Here is an 18,244-nt window from a genome sequence, read left to right on the forward strand (position 1 = left end):
CCCTGGAAGTATCTCCACTGAAATCCCTGTACGAGTCGGTCTCAGATGAGGTGGAAACGCCACGGTCAGCATCCCTAATGATCAGCTGTTTAGGCCTTTTTTTTTTTTGTTCACCTCAGAACCTTTTATGCCAGGAGGATCATCAAATAAAGTCTTGCTCTACGTCCAACGTCGATAAAAGTCTCAGCATAAACGCTCTCCGCTCTCACAGGCCAAACTCGCTTCCATCTCTGCTAATGACTCCACGGTTCCACTTTCCATTACTGAAACATAAAACACTTGACATGGCCGTGCTGCCCTGTTTGCTTAACGTTTTGCTGCTCTGTGTTTAGAAAAACTCAATTAGGATTTAATGGAGGACGTTCCTTAATTGGACTTAATGCAGAATGGAAGCAAACACCTCGGATTCGACTGTCTGAGAGTCTCCCTGAATGAGAGAAGCTTGAGGTTGACGGCGTAAAAAACCGCCTGACACAGTGATAAAACGCAGTCTATCGACTGACTTTCAGGTTCTTCATGGTCTGTTAGGGGTTACCACGGAAACAGAGGTGTTACAGAGAAGACACTCTGCTTGCATCCCGGCATAGAGGGAACGATTCTTCATTCAGCACAGCTTTTGGTAAAAATATGTTAAACAATTCAGAGACCCGAAGAGACCACACGCTTGTTTCATTTGTACGAGTCAGAGAGGAACCTCCTTGGAACAATGCAGTGTGTGCTGCATGAAGCTGGGCCAGAATACATCTCCTGCCTGTCTCGTGGTGGGATTCCTTCAAAACACCTCTCAATAACAGCAGGGATCTGCAGGGGAGGAGACAGAGGCGGACTCGGCGTTTATGCACTTCGGTCTAATCCAGAAGCTGCTATCAGAGGGAAAACCATCAGGAGAAGACTAAAAACACCTGAGTGGATCAATGTTTGTCGTAAAGCTGATTTATTTTCCGTTTACATTTTTTTAGGGTTTTGTGATAACAGGAAGACCAAAGAGGAGGTTCATGTGGAGAAGGAGCGCGTTAGACGGAGAAGTAACTTTTGTGGCTTCTGTTGAAAGACAATTTTACCTCCAAACTTAATTGCTAACAAACTGTCTTTGCTCTTTAATGAAACCATGAACATCAGCGCCCTCTCAGACTCATTTCATGGGTCAATAAATGCTGCATTAAAAACGGTGTCGACTCCCTAGAGCCAACATGAAGGGACAGGAAACTAGTTTAAGCCAAAATTTGCAGTTTTGTTAATAAAATTGAGGAAAAAAGGTTATTATATAATCATTGGTTTTATCAAAAATCTGCAGGCGATCAGTGAGCCAACAGGAAACACAAAAACTCCTTTATTACCTTTTCACTAAATGTTTAATTTGAGCGTTTTGGTCTAGAACACAGAGTGTTCAAAAGGTTTCTAGAATTTGAATGTATGAAGGTGGTATGTCTTTATTTTCTGAGGCTGTTTCATCATTTTTAGTGGATACAGGTGAAGTTGTGGTGATATTTTCAGTTTAGTTTCTACCATCATGTGGTCCCTCACTAAAACATGGCTCACCGTTCACAGTCTCACTGCTCTCACAGGTTTTTTTTTTCTTAATTGTAATTCAGCCTTTTTTTCTTCAGAATGCCTTCAGTTCATTCACATAAATCTTTAGTCTTGATCAGATCTATAGATTATTTTTCAATGAAGGTTTAAGAGTTTAAACAAGAAAAAAAAAGAGTAAAAATGTTCGTGTCTGTCTGAGAAAAGTGTAGAAAGTGTGTAGTGAGGAGTTTATAACCTCAAACATCAATAGTTATTGTAAAAAAAACATGAAAACTTTGAGAATTTTGTGTATTTTGGCTTACTTTTAAGACTTAACTCCCACGATAAACGAAGAAACACTGAAGCATTAGTGGAATAAAGTGGATTTAGCTAAAGCAAAACATGCTAACATTATGGATTTCCTGTATGCAAACTGAAAATCTTTATTCCCCACAGTCAATTTAACTTAAACAAAATGTATAAATCCTAAAAAAGAAACTCTAATGTTCTTAGAGATGTTTGTTTATTTTTAGAATATTGTTAGTTTGTTTTAATTCAGTATGCGTTCCGTTTGCCAAATTCAAAGACGTTTTTGGTCATGATCAGATCTTTGTTTTCATATCAATCTTGCGGGCCGCAGTAACATTAATCTTTCATATTAAGACGGGGGCTGCAAATTATCGTCCTGGGGGCCGCAGCTGGCCCACGGGCCGCGAGTTTGAGACCTCTGCTTTATTACTAAAAGTCAATTTAACTTAAATCAAAATGTAAGAATCTTCAAAGGGAAACTCTATAATTTTGAGAATGTAACAGAATTAATTCATTCCACGTTTTTTTTTTTTTTTTCACTTTTGTTTGTGTGTTTGTTTTTTATTTGTGTTTTGATCTTTTTTGTAAAGCATTTGTGATTCCTTCTGGGAAAAGTGCTATAGAAATATAGATTTTCTATTATATTAGTCTAGTTTTAATTTTGTGAGGTTCGAACATCAAGTTCATCTTTACAACCCACCCTTTAAGGATGCCGGAGCCTATCCCAACTGCTGTTGGGTGAAGTCGGGGTTCACTCTGGATGGTTTGCCTGTCTGTCACAGAACCACACCCACATTCACATCTATGGACAATTTAGAATCACCATTTCTGTTTTTGGAGGAATCTCACATGCAAACTTCACTCTACGAGGATCTAGCCAGGACTCGAACCCGTACCGACTTGCTGTGAGGCGAGAGTGCTAACCACTACACCCCCGCCCCCGTGCAGCCTTTTTTACAGACAAAAGTTGGATTTGGATTTTTCAGAACTGAGTAGATTTTCTGCAACCATCACTGATTGTTGGATGGAGAATCCTTAGAGCTGTGATGAGGCTCAGGTATCACGTGTGGGATGAGTCGGACAGAAGTCATCGTTTCAGCACCATCAGAAGTGACGATGAAAATGAACTCAGAAAATACCACAACTTTTATTTTTATGCAAAAGTTATTAAAACAATCTTAATTTATTTTTCAAGTTTATCGCTTAAACTCCTCCTACAATCTGAACAAAAGTGTTCAGATATCTCTGTAATTTCACTAAAATTCTTCTTCAAAGATCACCTTTCCTACAGATGTACCAGGTAGAGGTGAATATACGTGAAAGTGGGGCTCAAACGTGGTCATGATTAGGATTTACCACACCATGTTTGAGTGAAGGAGCAGACTATTTCTGACTTTTGAAAGACGTTCTGCTCTTGTTGCTCTGCAGGTTGACAGACGGGCGTATTTTAATCTGAACAAACCCGTCAGAACGTTCCCCTGCCAGACCAGAGCTATCATTAAGACAGGAAGTGGAAGGTGTTGGATGAGATGATTAAATGTTTGCTGCTAAATTCTCCTCAGCAGACTCAACAACATCCCGTATTCAGACCGAAATGCAGACAGATTTTCCCGCCTTGGGTTTTTCTCTGCACAGCAGCAGCATAACTTCACCTCCAGGCATTTCTGCTCAGACACAAACTGAGAGAAGCTTTTGATAAGTAAAAACAAATAAAAACTGTTGGATCAAATTGTTCAATAAAACAGAAATTCCACAGTTATCAATAAAAATAATCTTGAGCTAACTTCCATAAACTGTTTTATAGGAAAATAAATATCAATTTTCTGTAACTAATTTGTTTCATATCCATCGTTTTACTACAAGTTTAATAAAAAGCTATGATTGTGGCTCCATAAAGTCAAATAAAAACACTGTTAGATGTCTGAACATTTGCAGATTACACCTAAACTGAGACTTCCCTTCTGGCTAAACCAATTTCAAATAAAATGAGTGACTTTCCCTTTGCATACTGTTACCATGGAAACAGTAAAGCATTTATGTAAATAAAGCTGAAGGATCTACAGTTCATGTCCATGATTTCATCCATCCATCCTCACTTGTTGACACATCGCAGGTTGAAGCTCAGACCTCCACCTCTATAGCCTGTGTAACAAATCCAGTCGTGACATTTGCCAAATATTCCAGAGTCAACTGTCAGCTCTATCAGAACAACATGGAAGAGTTTGGGAACAACAGCAACTCGTTCATCAAGTGGTCAACCACGTGAACGGACGGAGATAGGTCAGCAGATGCTGAAGCACAAAGAGGTGGAGAACGTTCTGCAGTCAATTGCTGCAGAGCTCCAAACGTAGTCGTATGAGCCTGCAAATCTTTAAGATGAAGCTGTTTTGCTCTATAGCTGCTTTTCCATTACATATTTGTCAAAATTCTAGGAATTCCGAAAAAACAGTTTTGCAATGACAGTTTCCGTTAAATCATAATAATGCGATAAAGCACAAACCAACTCACACGATAAGTCATTAAAAACACGGCGATGGATGAGACCAAGTATTTTTTTTATTCGATTTAATAAAAGGGAGCATTTGGGTGACGCCACAGCAGTGTGGCGCCCGCAGCTTGTCCATTGACAGTCTCAGATGTAGGTGAGAAGAGTGTCCAGCGGTACAAACGATCGCCACAAACGATTATTTTAATAGTCGACTAATCACAGATTATTTTTCCGATTAGTCGACCAAAGGGGTAATAGGCAAACTGGATGTAAAGAACACATCTTAACCATCATTAGCTTTAAAACTAATCATAAACTAGATAGATAGCATTACTTGAGATAATGCTGCTGAAAAACGCTGAAGCTGATAGCTAGCTGAAAGATTAGTTAAATTCCAAATTAGCCTAAAAAACCAGAAAAAACTTAAGTTACCCAAAACAGCTAGCATGTTGCTGAAATATTAGCTAAACTCCAATATAGCAAAAAAAACCTTAATACATGTCAAAATAGTCCAAAAAAAGCTAGAATAATGCCATTTTAACTTTAAGCTTTACTACACTCCAGTTCTATCTAATATAAAGTAACGACTAATCGCCTATTAAATTAGTCGTCAACTATTTTAATAGTCAATTAGCCGTTGATTAGTCGACTAATCGTGGCAGCCCTGTTCAGCAGTATTTAAAAAACAATCTTTCTATCAAGTAAGCGGCGGGACCCTTTTTTCTGTTTGAAACTCGATAGGGTTAATCTAAGCTGGTCACGGCATCTCATCCTCAAAGGAGACGTCTGCGTCTTATTCAGGCTGCACCCGCAGAAGTGCAGCTACAGATGAATCTTGGTTGGTGATTTTATGGAGCTGTACGATTCCGTATGATACGCAGCTTATAATGAGCTGTGTGGCCGTGGGATCTCTTTGGCGCCCGCTGTGCTGCATTCAGACCAGACGCTTCCTACCAAGAATCGCTTTTAATGTGGAAAGTGTTTCCATTGCAGTATACACCCCAAAAACCACTTCATCTAAGTGCAAAAACTTTTTTTGAAAAATGCAAGTTTTTTCAAAATTGTGGTGCTTCCATTAAGATAATTTATTATTGAAAATCCAATTTATGAAATGTCAGAGTTAATGGAGACTCAGCTAATGATGCTCCATGGACCCAAACAACCCAAAACCCACATCGCCCATAAGGTTCAAGTGACAAAAGCTTTTACTGTTGAGCCAGAGCTCACAGTAAAGGAGGACAGAACAGTAAACAACCACAAAATCTAATAGTGGTTTACTTCAGATTCAATTTGATGTTGTCATCATGCTAAATTGATGCTCCATCCATCCACTTTTACTTCTGCAACCGTGAAAGTCAATCATTTCTGACACGATGTTAGTAAAATGTTCAAAACAAAAAGTTTCATTAGCAGAGAACAGATAGAAATAAAGATTTATTAAGTCTACTATTTTACCTCGAGCTACAATAAGCTAAATCCAGTGCAAAAGCCTGCAGTCTTGAAGTGTTGTGATCTGAGAAGAAGCTAGAAAACCTCTAATTCTATCATCATGTTGTCTGTGTTCTTTCAGCCAATACTTTTGATAGAATTGATCATCATGGAGGTAAAAATCTTCTCCTACCTGATAATGTTATTGTATCAGAACAGCAGCACAGACACTGATGTGGTAAAACGACTGTCAGAACAAACAACCCCACTATGACAGAGAGGATTCTCCGTGCAACAATCCAGCAGAACGGATCTGATAATCTAGATCTGGGATGATAACTCTGACGATACACACAGACGAGTATTGACTGATGCTGAGCTTTGAGCCCTCGGGCAGCACAGCGTTGATGCTGACAGCAATGACAGCAAACGTCGTCGTTTTGAACGCAGCCTGTTGCTTCAGCCACAACTAATTAAAGCTTTACTGCAGAATAAAGAAGCGAACGCCATCCAGAAAGATTCTGGAGGACGAGGTGAGAAGGAGGGCAGCCCTGCAGCAAAATCTGAAACTCATTTTTCAAATCCAGGACACTCTATGAATAGACCCAACACAAAAGACGACATGTGCGTTGTGAGTAGACGTTTACTCACAGCTTCATTTGAGATGTATATAAAACTTCAAAGGCCCACTCCGATGAAATCATGTTTTTGTTGTTTTTAATATGTTTTTATAGCATTTTCCTCATGATAGTGGACAGATATAACAGAATTTAAGATTACCGGTAAAACTACATTTCTGAGTATTTATTTATTCAACTCATGTCGGATTAAATGTGTGGTTTGAAAAAGTTCAGGTTTGTGCAACAATTGACATAGGTGGATCAAAGTCTCCCTTCTCTGCTCCAATTCTGATGCATCCACTTGCAGATAAGTAGATCCATGAACGTCTTTGTTTTCTTCAATCAGAACTGCATGGCTGGATTGCTCCGATACTGTTTTTGTTGCACCGCTAATGTTAGCTTGGGAGTGTGAGGGGCTGTAAGCTAGCAGAAGAGGGTGCCAACAAAGATAGGGAAAGTCCTGTGACTCTGCAGAAACTATGTCCCAAAAAACTACTGTTTTTTTTCTTATTTTGGCTAAAAGCAATACAATTATTATTAAAAGACCACTGGGAATGATTTTAAAAATTGATCAAAAGATGATCGTGGTGAGACTTTTAAGAATTTTAATTCCTTAATGCCTATATTTATTTTCCAATTTTCTTTTGTTTGTTTAAGGTGATTCTGAAATTCAGTGAAGTCCTGGATTAAATGTTACTTTTCAAAAAGGTGAAAATCCCACCTATAATCCAACTCTTATGTAACCTTTGAAATGCTTTAGGAATTGACATCGATTTACACGAGTAGAGACGGCGTTGCGGATGAGTTCCCGTGTCTCTGTCGGGATGTAAATGCTCTGGCTCCTCCGTGACTCACACCTTACTTGTCGCGACCACAAATGAAATGAGAGACATTTCATTTTTCCTGGCTGATGAACGCTGCATGACAACAAATGCTTGGCAACAGGGCCCTGACTTTCCCGTGCGTCTCCTCGGCGAGCCGCGGCAGCGGGGGACTGCTTTAAATATCAAGTAACACACTCAAGGTAAATTAATAATTTACTACCTTTCTTTGAGAAGAAACCTGAATAATGACTGCTGCTGCTGGAGAGGATTCATCTCTTTTTCTTAGTATGTTTTGCTTTTTTACTATGAAATTTCTTCAGGATCATTTATGAGGATTTTTACAGAGTTGTGTGCGATAAATGGAAAACTATAAGGTTTTTCTGTTTACTGGCACTAAAACAGGTGTTTGAACAACTAAAGTTGAACATTTTAGTCCAGTTTTTGGTTGGATAGATATCAAACAAGAACAAAAGAGGAGGCAGAAACAGCTCTGACTTTGGCGTCCATAAGAGGAGTGCAGGAGTGGATTATGTGTTATGAGAGCATGGCAGTGGAGTGCCATTGAACTGTGATTGAATGTTTAGCATTGCCTACACAGTTTATGCTTTAAAGGAATGGATGCGGCGCTATGTTGGATCCTCTATATTTATGGCTGCAGCTCTCACAAAGAGGCTGAAAGGCTAAGTTCCAATCACACAGGGACATTTTTCTTTGTTTACGATTGGAAGCGTGGCGATGTAAGTGTGCATGGAAATTTACTGAATTTGGCACATCCGACAGGAGTCGCTGACATTTTAGGTTTATGCAAGATCAAATAGCTTTGTAATTTTTAGACTAACATTAAAAAATGTCTTTAAAATGAGATTCTGCAGAAGGAAACAATCCTACAGTCTAACAGTAGAATACAAGAAAATCCTAATTTATGAGCTTTTAAATCCTATAGATCAGGAGTGTCAAACTCAATCGCACAGGGGACCAAAATCCAAAACACACTTTAGGTAACGGGCCAAACAGGATAAACATTTATTCAACACTAAAATTTTGAAACTTTAAAAAGTGTAACTTTTTAACATAATTATGAATAATAAAAAAATGAATATTATTCTAGAATAAATCAACTTAAACCTTAAAGAACTTTCAATATTTTAGTGTCCATAAAAATATATTATGTCAAAATTATACAAGTTAGTGCAAGATAGCATCGGGTCATTAATAACAATAAAATAAAATGATCTGGAGGGTCAGATCCGGCCCCCGGGCCTTGACACGTGCTCTAGACTCTATACAGCGGGTTAGATCTACGTCCTCACCATTACTGAAACCATTTAGACACATAAGGATGATAAAAACTTTATCGTGGTGAGCTCACTAATACAACAGATATTATCTTTAAAGCTACGTTCACACGGGGCAGATGACACACGTTTAAAAATTAGCATTTAGCGCCTTTTTGAACACACGTTTAGCCTGGACAAGCAGGGAGGGGCTTCTTCTTCTTCTTCTTTTTCTACTGTTTACTAGAGCTTATCCGCCACCTACAGTTGGAAGAGGTTTGGTGCAAAATCTCAAAGTGGTGCAAATCTGGAGACTCTGGTTCCGGGTTTTTCTTTCACTGCTCTACTCCGATACAATGTTCCCCCGCATATTCAGGTTTCTTTATTCGCAGTTTTATGTATTTGCAGATTTTTTTTCAGTCACGTGACTCTCCTGGCTCGTCACAAAAACTCAGACAACTCAAGACTCTTTTATGTACTTTTTCCGTCTGAAGGAGGTGATGCGGAGCTACAGTGAAGGAGGAGGAGGGGCTACCACTCCTCCTCTGAAGAAGATAACTGTGACATTCTTCAACCGCGGGGGGGTTGGGCAATGAGACGGGTATGGGGGGGTTCTCGTGGATGTCTCTGGTCCCTCTATAAGAAAGACTCATTGAAGAGTCATAGAAGTCCGCCTGAGCCCAAGCTGCAATTATTGATTTTTCAATGACAATTTTCAAACGGTTTTCACTTCCGTAAATAAAAACAACGTTCCTAATCTGTCCTGCCTGGATAAAGGAAATAGTTAGTATGTAGAGCCCAAAAAGTGCCATAGAAACTTGTGTAGCGCCGCATGAACGCAAGAGTTCTGAACATGGAAGCCCAAAATGTACATTTACATGCGTTCACATATACGTTTCATTGGAAGTGGTCTCTTGAACGTGTGGTTCCGATGGTGGTGTGAACGTAGCTTACCTGTCGGGCTGCACACAAGGAGCGCACACTTGGCCTGCTTGCAAACTCTGCTGGATGTGGTGGTTAAAAATAATAAAAAATGGGTCTGCGTTTCACCTGCTGCCTCCTTACTTATCCTTGTGTGTTGCATAAGCGTTCAGTACGACCTGTCGCCCGCAGCATACTCATAGATAAAAATGGGCATTAACATTTTTAATCTACTCATTGAGCGGTCATTGATATGACATGCAGGTCACCTGTGCACACACCCTCAAAGGCAGTTGTGGCTAAGGTTTCACGAGTCTGCTTAAAAACAATCACTTTCCCTGACAGATGAGACACTCCGTTACCATGCCGACAATGTGGCTGTGATGAGCCCAAACACTGGTCATTAAGGGAGGAGAAAAAAAGGTAAAGAGGTAAAGACATGAAATCTGCTGCACACGTTTATCCCCAAAATTAACGTAAAAAGTGTAAAGTTGATGTTCAGGTAAATGCTTTCTCAAAGTCAGCTTTTATAATTGGTTCAGGTGTGAAACAAAACGCAGACATGATTCACGTGGACTTACAGGTAACTGTTTCTCCAGGCAGTTGTTGAAGTTTTTGATTTGGTTGGGCTTCAGCTTCTTTAGCGGGATTCGTGTTTCCCCGATGAACTCGTTGTGCCGGAATTTGTCTTCATCACACACCGAGATCCTGGGAGAAGAAGAAGGAGGAAAGAGCGGAGGAGAGCGTGAATGGAGAGAAGCTCGGGTTAAGCTGCTCCGAGGAGAAGAGGGAACCATAAAAACGGTCATTTTCCACGTGGATGCAATCATCCTCCATCACAGAGACTTTATTTTCTCCAAAAGCCCTTCCTGCTGAGGACATTGGCCTCACAGCAACAGTAGTTATTCTGAAGAGCAGCAGTTTGTCGACACGACGAGAGATGGGAAACGCTGAGATGGTTATGCACATGTAAGGGGAGTTTAACAGAGTGCTGATAAATAACGCTTCACAATCATGAAAGACCCATGCAGACCCACTCCAGATCCAACCATTTTCACTCAGGAAGCATCGCTGGTATTGAATTTTGCTTTGGGGCGTTCAGCTGTCAGTGATTGGGACGACGTGCTCCGTGTTCACATTAAACGAACGCAACAAACATCTGATCTCTAATGCAAGACGGTGTCCGCCATGAAAGCTTCTAAAAGGAGGATTTATCCTCCATCCCAATGACCAGAGCAGCTGAAGGCATTGATTGACCTGGAGAGAGGCTGTCAGTCTGAAACCACAGAGGACAAAGACACACAAGGAAGGAAGTGAGACTTGGGTTTCACTTCCCACACAGGAGATCGTTACTGCTCTCTGCCATATCATTAAAGGTATGATGAAAGTCAATGACTGGTGACAGCAGACCTGTCCTTTCCACATCCACAGCCTTTATTTGTACTTTCTGTCCGTGGGTCACAAGTTGGCTTGTTTAGAGGGAACACTTCTTGTTTCAGGAGCTTGTTTCTGTTGAAAGTTGAGGTCAGTCGATGCCATTAGACACCAGACTAATGGACTAAAGTCGTAGTAATTTGAATGTGTGCCAATAGTACAAATCTACAAACGTTTATATTTATTTAGGCTATTTAAATCCACCTGCAAGTTACCAGTACAAGGGTTAACACATGCGGGTTCTGCAGGTTTTGGTTTGTCGGGGTCTGTGGAAGGTGTGACTTTCAGCTCCCTTAAGGCTCATACGAACATGAAAATGGAACATAGACTTCAATAGCGGAAATAAACGGCTGTCAGTGATTCTATTGGTAAGAATAACCATTCTTGCTCTGATACATTTTATGAGCATGCTCTTGAGAATCCTGATTTTGTTTTCATCTTATTTTTTTTCTTTATCACAAGTTATTCAGGTTATAAACTGACCATTCAGACGCCTCAATAAAAGCATGTGGTGCCCGGTGGCCACACCTCCAACATTTGATTGACAGATTCTACTGAGCTCCTTTCAGTGGAAGGAGAGTGAACTTCAAACAAGTTTCCCCGTGAGTGGAGAGAGTGGTTGCCATAGAAACGTTGACTCAGACCAATCACTGTTGTCTGGCTCCGAATGGCGGCGCCCATATCCTGGAACAATGCCTTCATTTTGCCAGAGGCAAGGCCCTTTCTATGGGTGACGTCACAACCGCTCATTCCAGGTTTATCTACAGTCAATGGTTTCAACTTGTAAAAATCGGGAGGTATGACACATGGACAGGCAAGGCAGGAACCAAACCGCCCACTTGCTAATCACCTGTTCTACCTCTGAGCTAGACCTGCACCAAAGAGTATGTCAGATGTGTTGCTGTCAGTTCACCTGAGAGGAACACATGGACCAACATTTCCCACTCAAAGTCACGAGCAGTTTTAAAGATTTAGAGTGGAGGTGTGGTATACAGATCTACAAGAGGGCAAAAAAAGTTCTCGACTTAAAAAGATGAGAGGCCTGACTATGAGAGGCAAAATAAGAAAAAAAAATCCAGGAAATCACAAGAATTTATGAGTAAATTATGGAGTAAATAAGTATTTGGTCACCTCCAAACAAGAACGATTTCTATCTCTCACAGACCAGTAACTTCTGTCCTCCACTCGTTACCTGTATTAATGGGACCTGTTTGAACTTATTATTTATATAATAGACACCTGTCCACAACCTCAAACAGTCACACTCCAAACTCCACCAAAGAGCTGTCTTAGGACACCAGAAACAAGAATATTGACCTGCAGCAGGTTGGAGGACCAATAAACAATGGTTCGTAGATCTAAATGTTTTCTACCAGTTAAAAAACTGAAATAAAACGTGCTTTTCTGGACTCTACTGAAATGACAGCACGCTGAGTCAGCGCGTCAATCAAAGCTACAGCGTTGCTGGCGAGCAGATGCCAGAGGAAGCCTGCAGAGCTCGGTGAGAGCGGGAATCCTGAGGGCACGAAGCTGTAAACTCACCCGGAACAGACACATGCATATGCAGCCGTTAGCGGGTTAATCAGATCTCTCTGAGCAGTCTACCTGACACAAAAGCTTTACACACATGATTGCATAACCCACTTCCACCGCCTGACTGCAAACCTATCACACTTTGGTAAAAAATAAAAGGAGCAGCAAACACTGCAGCATCACTTCCATCACATCAGAGCGTCAGAATGTAACAGGACGTAAATGAATCCAGATTTTTATCTTTCAGAGCAACGTGGAACATCGTAATCTAGAGGTTTTTTTATCAAACCAACATGCGTGGTATTTATAGATTACACAAACACTGGATTTCCCAACAGTTATTCTATGTGGAAGCAATTCCTTACTGAGAAACACATGAAATAAATAGGAATGTCAGTCATTTCTGAGGCTGTAATATGCTAATTTATCCTGGGAGATGAACACTGTCAAACATGACAGCTTTCAGGAAATCAGCTTTTAAATAAACATAAACAATTAGAAAACTTTTCTTTGTTTTTCTGTTACTTTCATCTCTTTTGTTGTTTAATTCCAACTTTCTTGTGCCTCTCGGTTCTGTTATCTTTCCTCCACCTGACGCCGTCTGGCCGTCTCCGTTTCTCCTTCCATCACTTTCCACTTCATTTCCCTCATTTTTAATACGTTTTATTCTGTCATTTCTTAAACTTCTTTCTTCCTTTTGATTGATTTTTTTCATTTTACTTTTTTCCATGACCGTATAATGTTATTATTTCTTGTGCAATTAATTTTTATTTGCCAATCTTTACAGGTTATTTTCTTTCATTGGTTTTTATTTTCTCTCAGGTTTTAACTTCCTTTCCTTTTCAACTGCTTTTATATTTATTTTTTCTACACTTTTATTCAGTTTTGTTACTTTTCTCTAAGTCCTACTTTAAATATTTGTCTTTTTTGTCACCTATAATTCTTTCTCTCAAGTCTTTTTAAATATATTTCTTTATAACCTTTCTTTCAGAATCTATTTCTGTTAATGTCTCTTGTATAATTATTTATTTTTCTTTAAATTCATTCTTAATTTTTTTAGTATTTCTGCTTACATTTTTTACTTAGTTGTTTTTTTAACTCTTTTTCACAGACGGACAGAAATATTGTCGAGGATAATCATGTTGATGTCTTCGTTAAATCTTTTAAAAACCACTGCTCCATTAAATTATTAATTTTATTTCACAATTTCCTGCGACACGGACTCCTCCATGTTGGAGCCAGATTTTGTCAGGAATATGACTGGTTCCAAGTTGGTCGGAGTCACTGTTTATGGAAACCACTCTCACCAATCAGGATTGAGCTTATTGGAAGGCCACACCCCTACACAAAATCTGTCCCTCAAATGTCTGGGACGTGTGGGCCAGAGGCTCCGCCTACTTTTCTTGAGGCCTCTGAATGGTCAGTTTATAACTTAAAAAATGTGTTCTATGAATAAACTTTACTTGCTTTGTAACTTTTTTCTGTCTAATCCTCTAAAATGTATTTCCATTGAAGTTTCTTTTCTTTTCCCTGTTTGTTGTCTTGCAGGGGGGCCTGCAGGTGTCACCAGGGGCGTACCTGAGTGTTTTGCGGACCATGTCCTCATCAGTGATGCCGTAGTAGGTCAGGGTCTCGTTCCAGACGGGGTTGAGTGTGTTATGAAGCGTCTTGGTTCTGAGTTTGTTGGCCTGGAAGACAAACAAAGATGTTCAATGTTTGAGTTATCTCAACGCAGTTCACGACTGGACGCCGTCCGGCTCCTCCCACAACTGAAGAGAAGCCCTGCCCCCACCCCTCAGGTGTCAGTTTCAGTCAAATGAAGGCAGATTTCTGCAAACATCCTTGAAAATGTTCCAGTGTTTGGATGCTAGCAGGAGCTCGGCGCCGCACTGACCTCTGTCAGGAAGGAAATGTAAACAGCAGACTGTATTTATGAGATGAAAATGGAGCAGGATTCATGTAAACTGCTTTATATTCATATAAATATGTATGTGTTTCCAAATCATGACTCCGGTCATTTACAAAAAAGAATCTGCATCATCTCAGGGGTGTTGAGCAAAAGATGGATCCTGCGTGTCACAGGAATCAGGAGGACGTTCGTTGAGTTTAGCAGCTGAAGGTAGGACCCACAGTTTAACCATCCAGCCAACTTCCTGATGCACTGTTTGTTTCATGAATGCTGGAGCGCAGACGCTCATGCAGACGAGCAGCTTTCCTGACAGGGTGTGACATTATGGAAGCAAAACTACGTTTAAATGTATTTAAATTTATTTATAAATGTCCCCACACAGCAGAAAGTTGTGACAAAGGAAGTCCCACTCAAGTATGAAAGTCAGAGCCGGCTGTTTGTTTTGCAGGCTGAGCAGTTTTACTCTTACTATGTAATCAACCAAAGATGGAAGAATCCACGAGTCTGTTGGCAGTTCAGCCTCTCTTTGCTAATATAGATCCAGAACCAACACGACCATTTTGATTGCGTTGATTGCGCTCATGTTCCCTGAGAACTCAGCTATAATGATCCTCAACAGCTCCTTTCAATTCAATTCAATTCAATTTTATTTATATAGTCCAAAATTTGCCAGGAATTTGCCTCATTGGGCTTCAAAATTTTAACAATAGTTAAAAACTAGGACTAAATAAACAGGTTATCCCTGCCCTTAGACCCTCCCTCCCGGTAAGAAAAAACTCCTAAAAAAACCTGAGTCTGTCAATATCATCACCAATAGTGCTGCCACGATTAGTCGACTAATCGACTATTAAAAGAGTCAATGGCTAATTTAATTGTCGATTAGTCGTTATGTTATATTATATGGAGTCAGAGTGTAGTAACGTTGAAAGTTATAGTATGGCATTTATAAAGGTTTTTTAGGCTAATTTGGTGTTTAGCTAATATTTACGCTCCATGCTAGCTATTTTGGAAAATTTAGATTTTTTTTCAGTTTTTAGGCTAATTTAAGAGTTTAGCTAATATTTACGCTGCATGCTAGCTATTTTAGCAAATTTAAGCTTTTGTTCCAGATTTTCAGGTTTATTTGAAGTTTTGCTAAATTTCATCTGCATGCTAGCTGTTTAGCTAATTTAGGATTTTTCCAGTTTTTCAGGCTAATTTGGAGTCTAGCTAATATTTCAGCAGCATGCTAGAAGTTTTTGCTAACTTAGGCTTTTTTCAGTTTTTTTTAAGATAATTTGGATCTAAGATAAAATTTCAGGTGCATGCTAGCTCTTTAGCTAATTTAGGATTTTTTCCGTTTTTGAAGACTATTTTGGAGGTTAGCTAATATTTCAGCAGCATGCTAGCGGCTTTGGCCAACTTAGTTTTTTTTTCATTTTTTTTAAGATAATTTGGTATCTAACTAATATTTTACCTGGCTATAAGCTTCAGTGATTTCAGCTATCAATTTCAGCATCTTCAGCTATCAGCACTAACAGCTTCAGGGGGCAAATTCAGCTTCCAGCATTCACAGTAGCATTATCGCAGGTAATGTTATATATGTAGTTAGTTAGTTTAACACTAATGATGGTTAAGATGTGTGCTTTACATTCAGTTGATTAGTCAACTAATAAAATATTTGGTTGTGGCAGCCCTAATCACCAGGTCTGCATAGTTTCACCTACAAAGCATCAGTCGTCTCCGTCCATCCCTCAGCCCTACTCTACTGCCGTCCTGGTTGACAGCCTCGTCCCCTCCCGCTTAGATTACTGTAACTCCCTTCTTTTTGGTCTACCTCAAAAAATGCTCCATAAACTACAGCTGGTCCAAAACTCAGCAGCTCACCTCATCTCTCAGACTCCCTCCTCCCATCACATCTCACCAGTTCTTCAGCAGCTCCACTGCCTACCGGTGACACATCATCTATAAAATCCTCCTATCTTCAAAACCTCGTCCCACCCTACCTCTCCAACCTCCTTCAAGTTGCCACTCCTCAGATCTTCCTTCTCCCTCACTCCCCAATTTTATTTGTAATCTTCAAACTCACTTATTCCAACTAGCTTATCCATCTTGATTTTAATTGCAATCATTATGTAATATTGTATTTTCACTGTGCTCTTCTCTCCTTTACTGCTTTTGCATTTTTATATTGAACTTTTACTTTTGTATAAATTTGCATATTTTCTGCTATAAGGCGATCTTGAGTCAAAAAAAAAAATATCATTATTATGAGGAACATAGTTCTTCTGCAGATGGTGAGGAGGCCACCTTCATAGTCATGTGCACCCGTCCAGAGGGGTGGACCCATATGGGTGCTGCAGGTTTTTGGGTTGTTTGGACCTGTAGAGGGTCACTGAAAGGAACGGATGTCTTTTAAGGCTGTGTCACTGCCGCTACGTACAATTTGGGCATTTAATTTTGGTCGTTCATAACACGTGTGACAAATGTAATTAATAAGTCTTTCTTGTGTTCACCGTTCGTTGATGTCTGTCAAGAGGTGTGAATTTGGTTTAGAGCTGTTAAACTTTATGTTCAGTTGGGAATTACCCAGTTTATGCGCGTTTACTCACGTATTCCATAAATCTTAAACAATTTTGCGAGATGAGTAAATTTATGGTTTTCCACGACCATTCCACATATGTCTGTGTAATGGACTTTTCACGCATGTACCACCAATGTATAACTCTCATATCGCGTACATGGTGCACATATCACGTTAAAATGAAGTAACTGACGCACAAATCACTAACCGATTGCATATAAACAGAAATAATGACACTTTCACCCCTCTAGCAGTTTATGCAGAGTGGGGGGCTCCCGGGGGTTCAGTCTCTCGGTGCAGCAACACTGACGGCGATGTGCAGAAGGCGAGTCGCAGGAGAGTTTTGAGTACTGTGGACGACTGCTCCCAGATCTCCTCAGCTGTGGCTCGGGGGGGGGGGGCTGTCTTGGCGGGGGTCCTTCCTGGTGGGCTGCCTCAGTTGGTGCCTAACAGCTGACTTAGAGCTGGTGCAGACCAGGAGAATTCGACTGTTTCATTAAAACTAAGCATCCTGAGGGTCCGCGGCGGGTGCTGACCAAGGTTCTGACGCAGAGTCAAAACGTCAAAGTGAAGAAATCCAATGATGCACAGGTTTACATGCTCTATGAGTGGTTTATTTCTACTTCTTCTGTGGTTTTACATTTCTAAAGCTTTAAAACTTTAATTTTTGAACATAATTATGAATAATAAAAAGGCAGGAATATTATTCCAGTATAAATCAACTTAAACCTCAAATAACTTTCAATATTTTTACTCTATTTAAAAATATATGTTTTCAAAATTATCCAAGTTAGATATGAGCACAAGATAACATAAAATAAAATGATCTGGCCTGGGCCTTGACTTTGACGCGTAATGAAGCATACATGTAAGGCTAATTCAAGTAACACACACTTATGACATATGTGTGATGCTGTCGTAGAATGTCCTGATGATACACTCTAGGTGTTAGTAACATGTGAGTACTGCCTACTTATGCTGCAGATTACAGAGACTATGAATATCAATGGGATCAGTGTTCTCCGTTTTAATTGAAATCCTTGTAAAACAGGATGTGTTGTGAGTCACGGGTGAGGAACGGATGTTTTGCTTGATCGGATCGATGCAGGATTTCACGTGAGAATCGGGATGATTGTTTCTGCTTCGGTCGGTGGAGGTGACACAAACACACTGAGCTTTGGAACACATGCTGAAGAAAAACTCAGGAAAACTTTCAGATTGATCAAATGAAACAACAGCAGAAGCTTTATGTACTTCAGGTTTTATTAAATAGTTCTAAAAATAGTTTTAAAAACTGGAGTCAAAAGTTGAGGATGTTTTTCATCCTGGAAGTCTTTGTTCGATTAGAATTAGGATCAGAATTCCCTTTTTAAAACTTTATTAATTTTAAGTTTTGCGTAAAAAAAAAAAAAGATTTTTTTAAATGTATTTT

General features: G+C 39.8%; 1 protein-coding gene across 1 annotated transcript in view; it reads right to left on the minus strand.

The window, feature by feature from the left end:
• The window catches only part of doc2b (double C2-like domains, beta), a 141,480-nt gene that overhangs the window by 16,854 nt on the left and 106,382 nt on the right, over positions 1 to 18,244 (minus strand). Inside the window, exons 6-7 of the mRNA XM_024264167.2 lie at positions 13,919 to 14,028; positions 9,955 to 10,081 (exon numbers count right to left, since the gene is read on the minus strand). Of these exons, the coding sequence (XP_024119935.1) occupies positions 9,955 to 10,081; positions 13,919 to 14,028 (237 nt within the window). The remainder of the gene's footprint in view (positions 1 to 9,954; positions 10,082 to 13,918; positions 14,029 to 18,244) is intronic.

This window comes from Oryzias melastigma, linkage group LG14, assembly GCF_002922805.2.
Source record: "Oryzias melastigma strain HK-1 linkage group LG14, ASM292280v2, whole genome shotgun sequence".
NCBI classification, from domain to species: domain Eukaryota; kingdom Metazoa; phylum Chordata; class Actinopteri; order Beloniformes; family Adrianichthyidae; genus Oryzias; species Oryzias melastigma.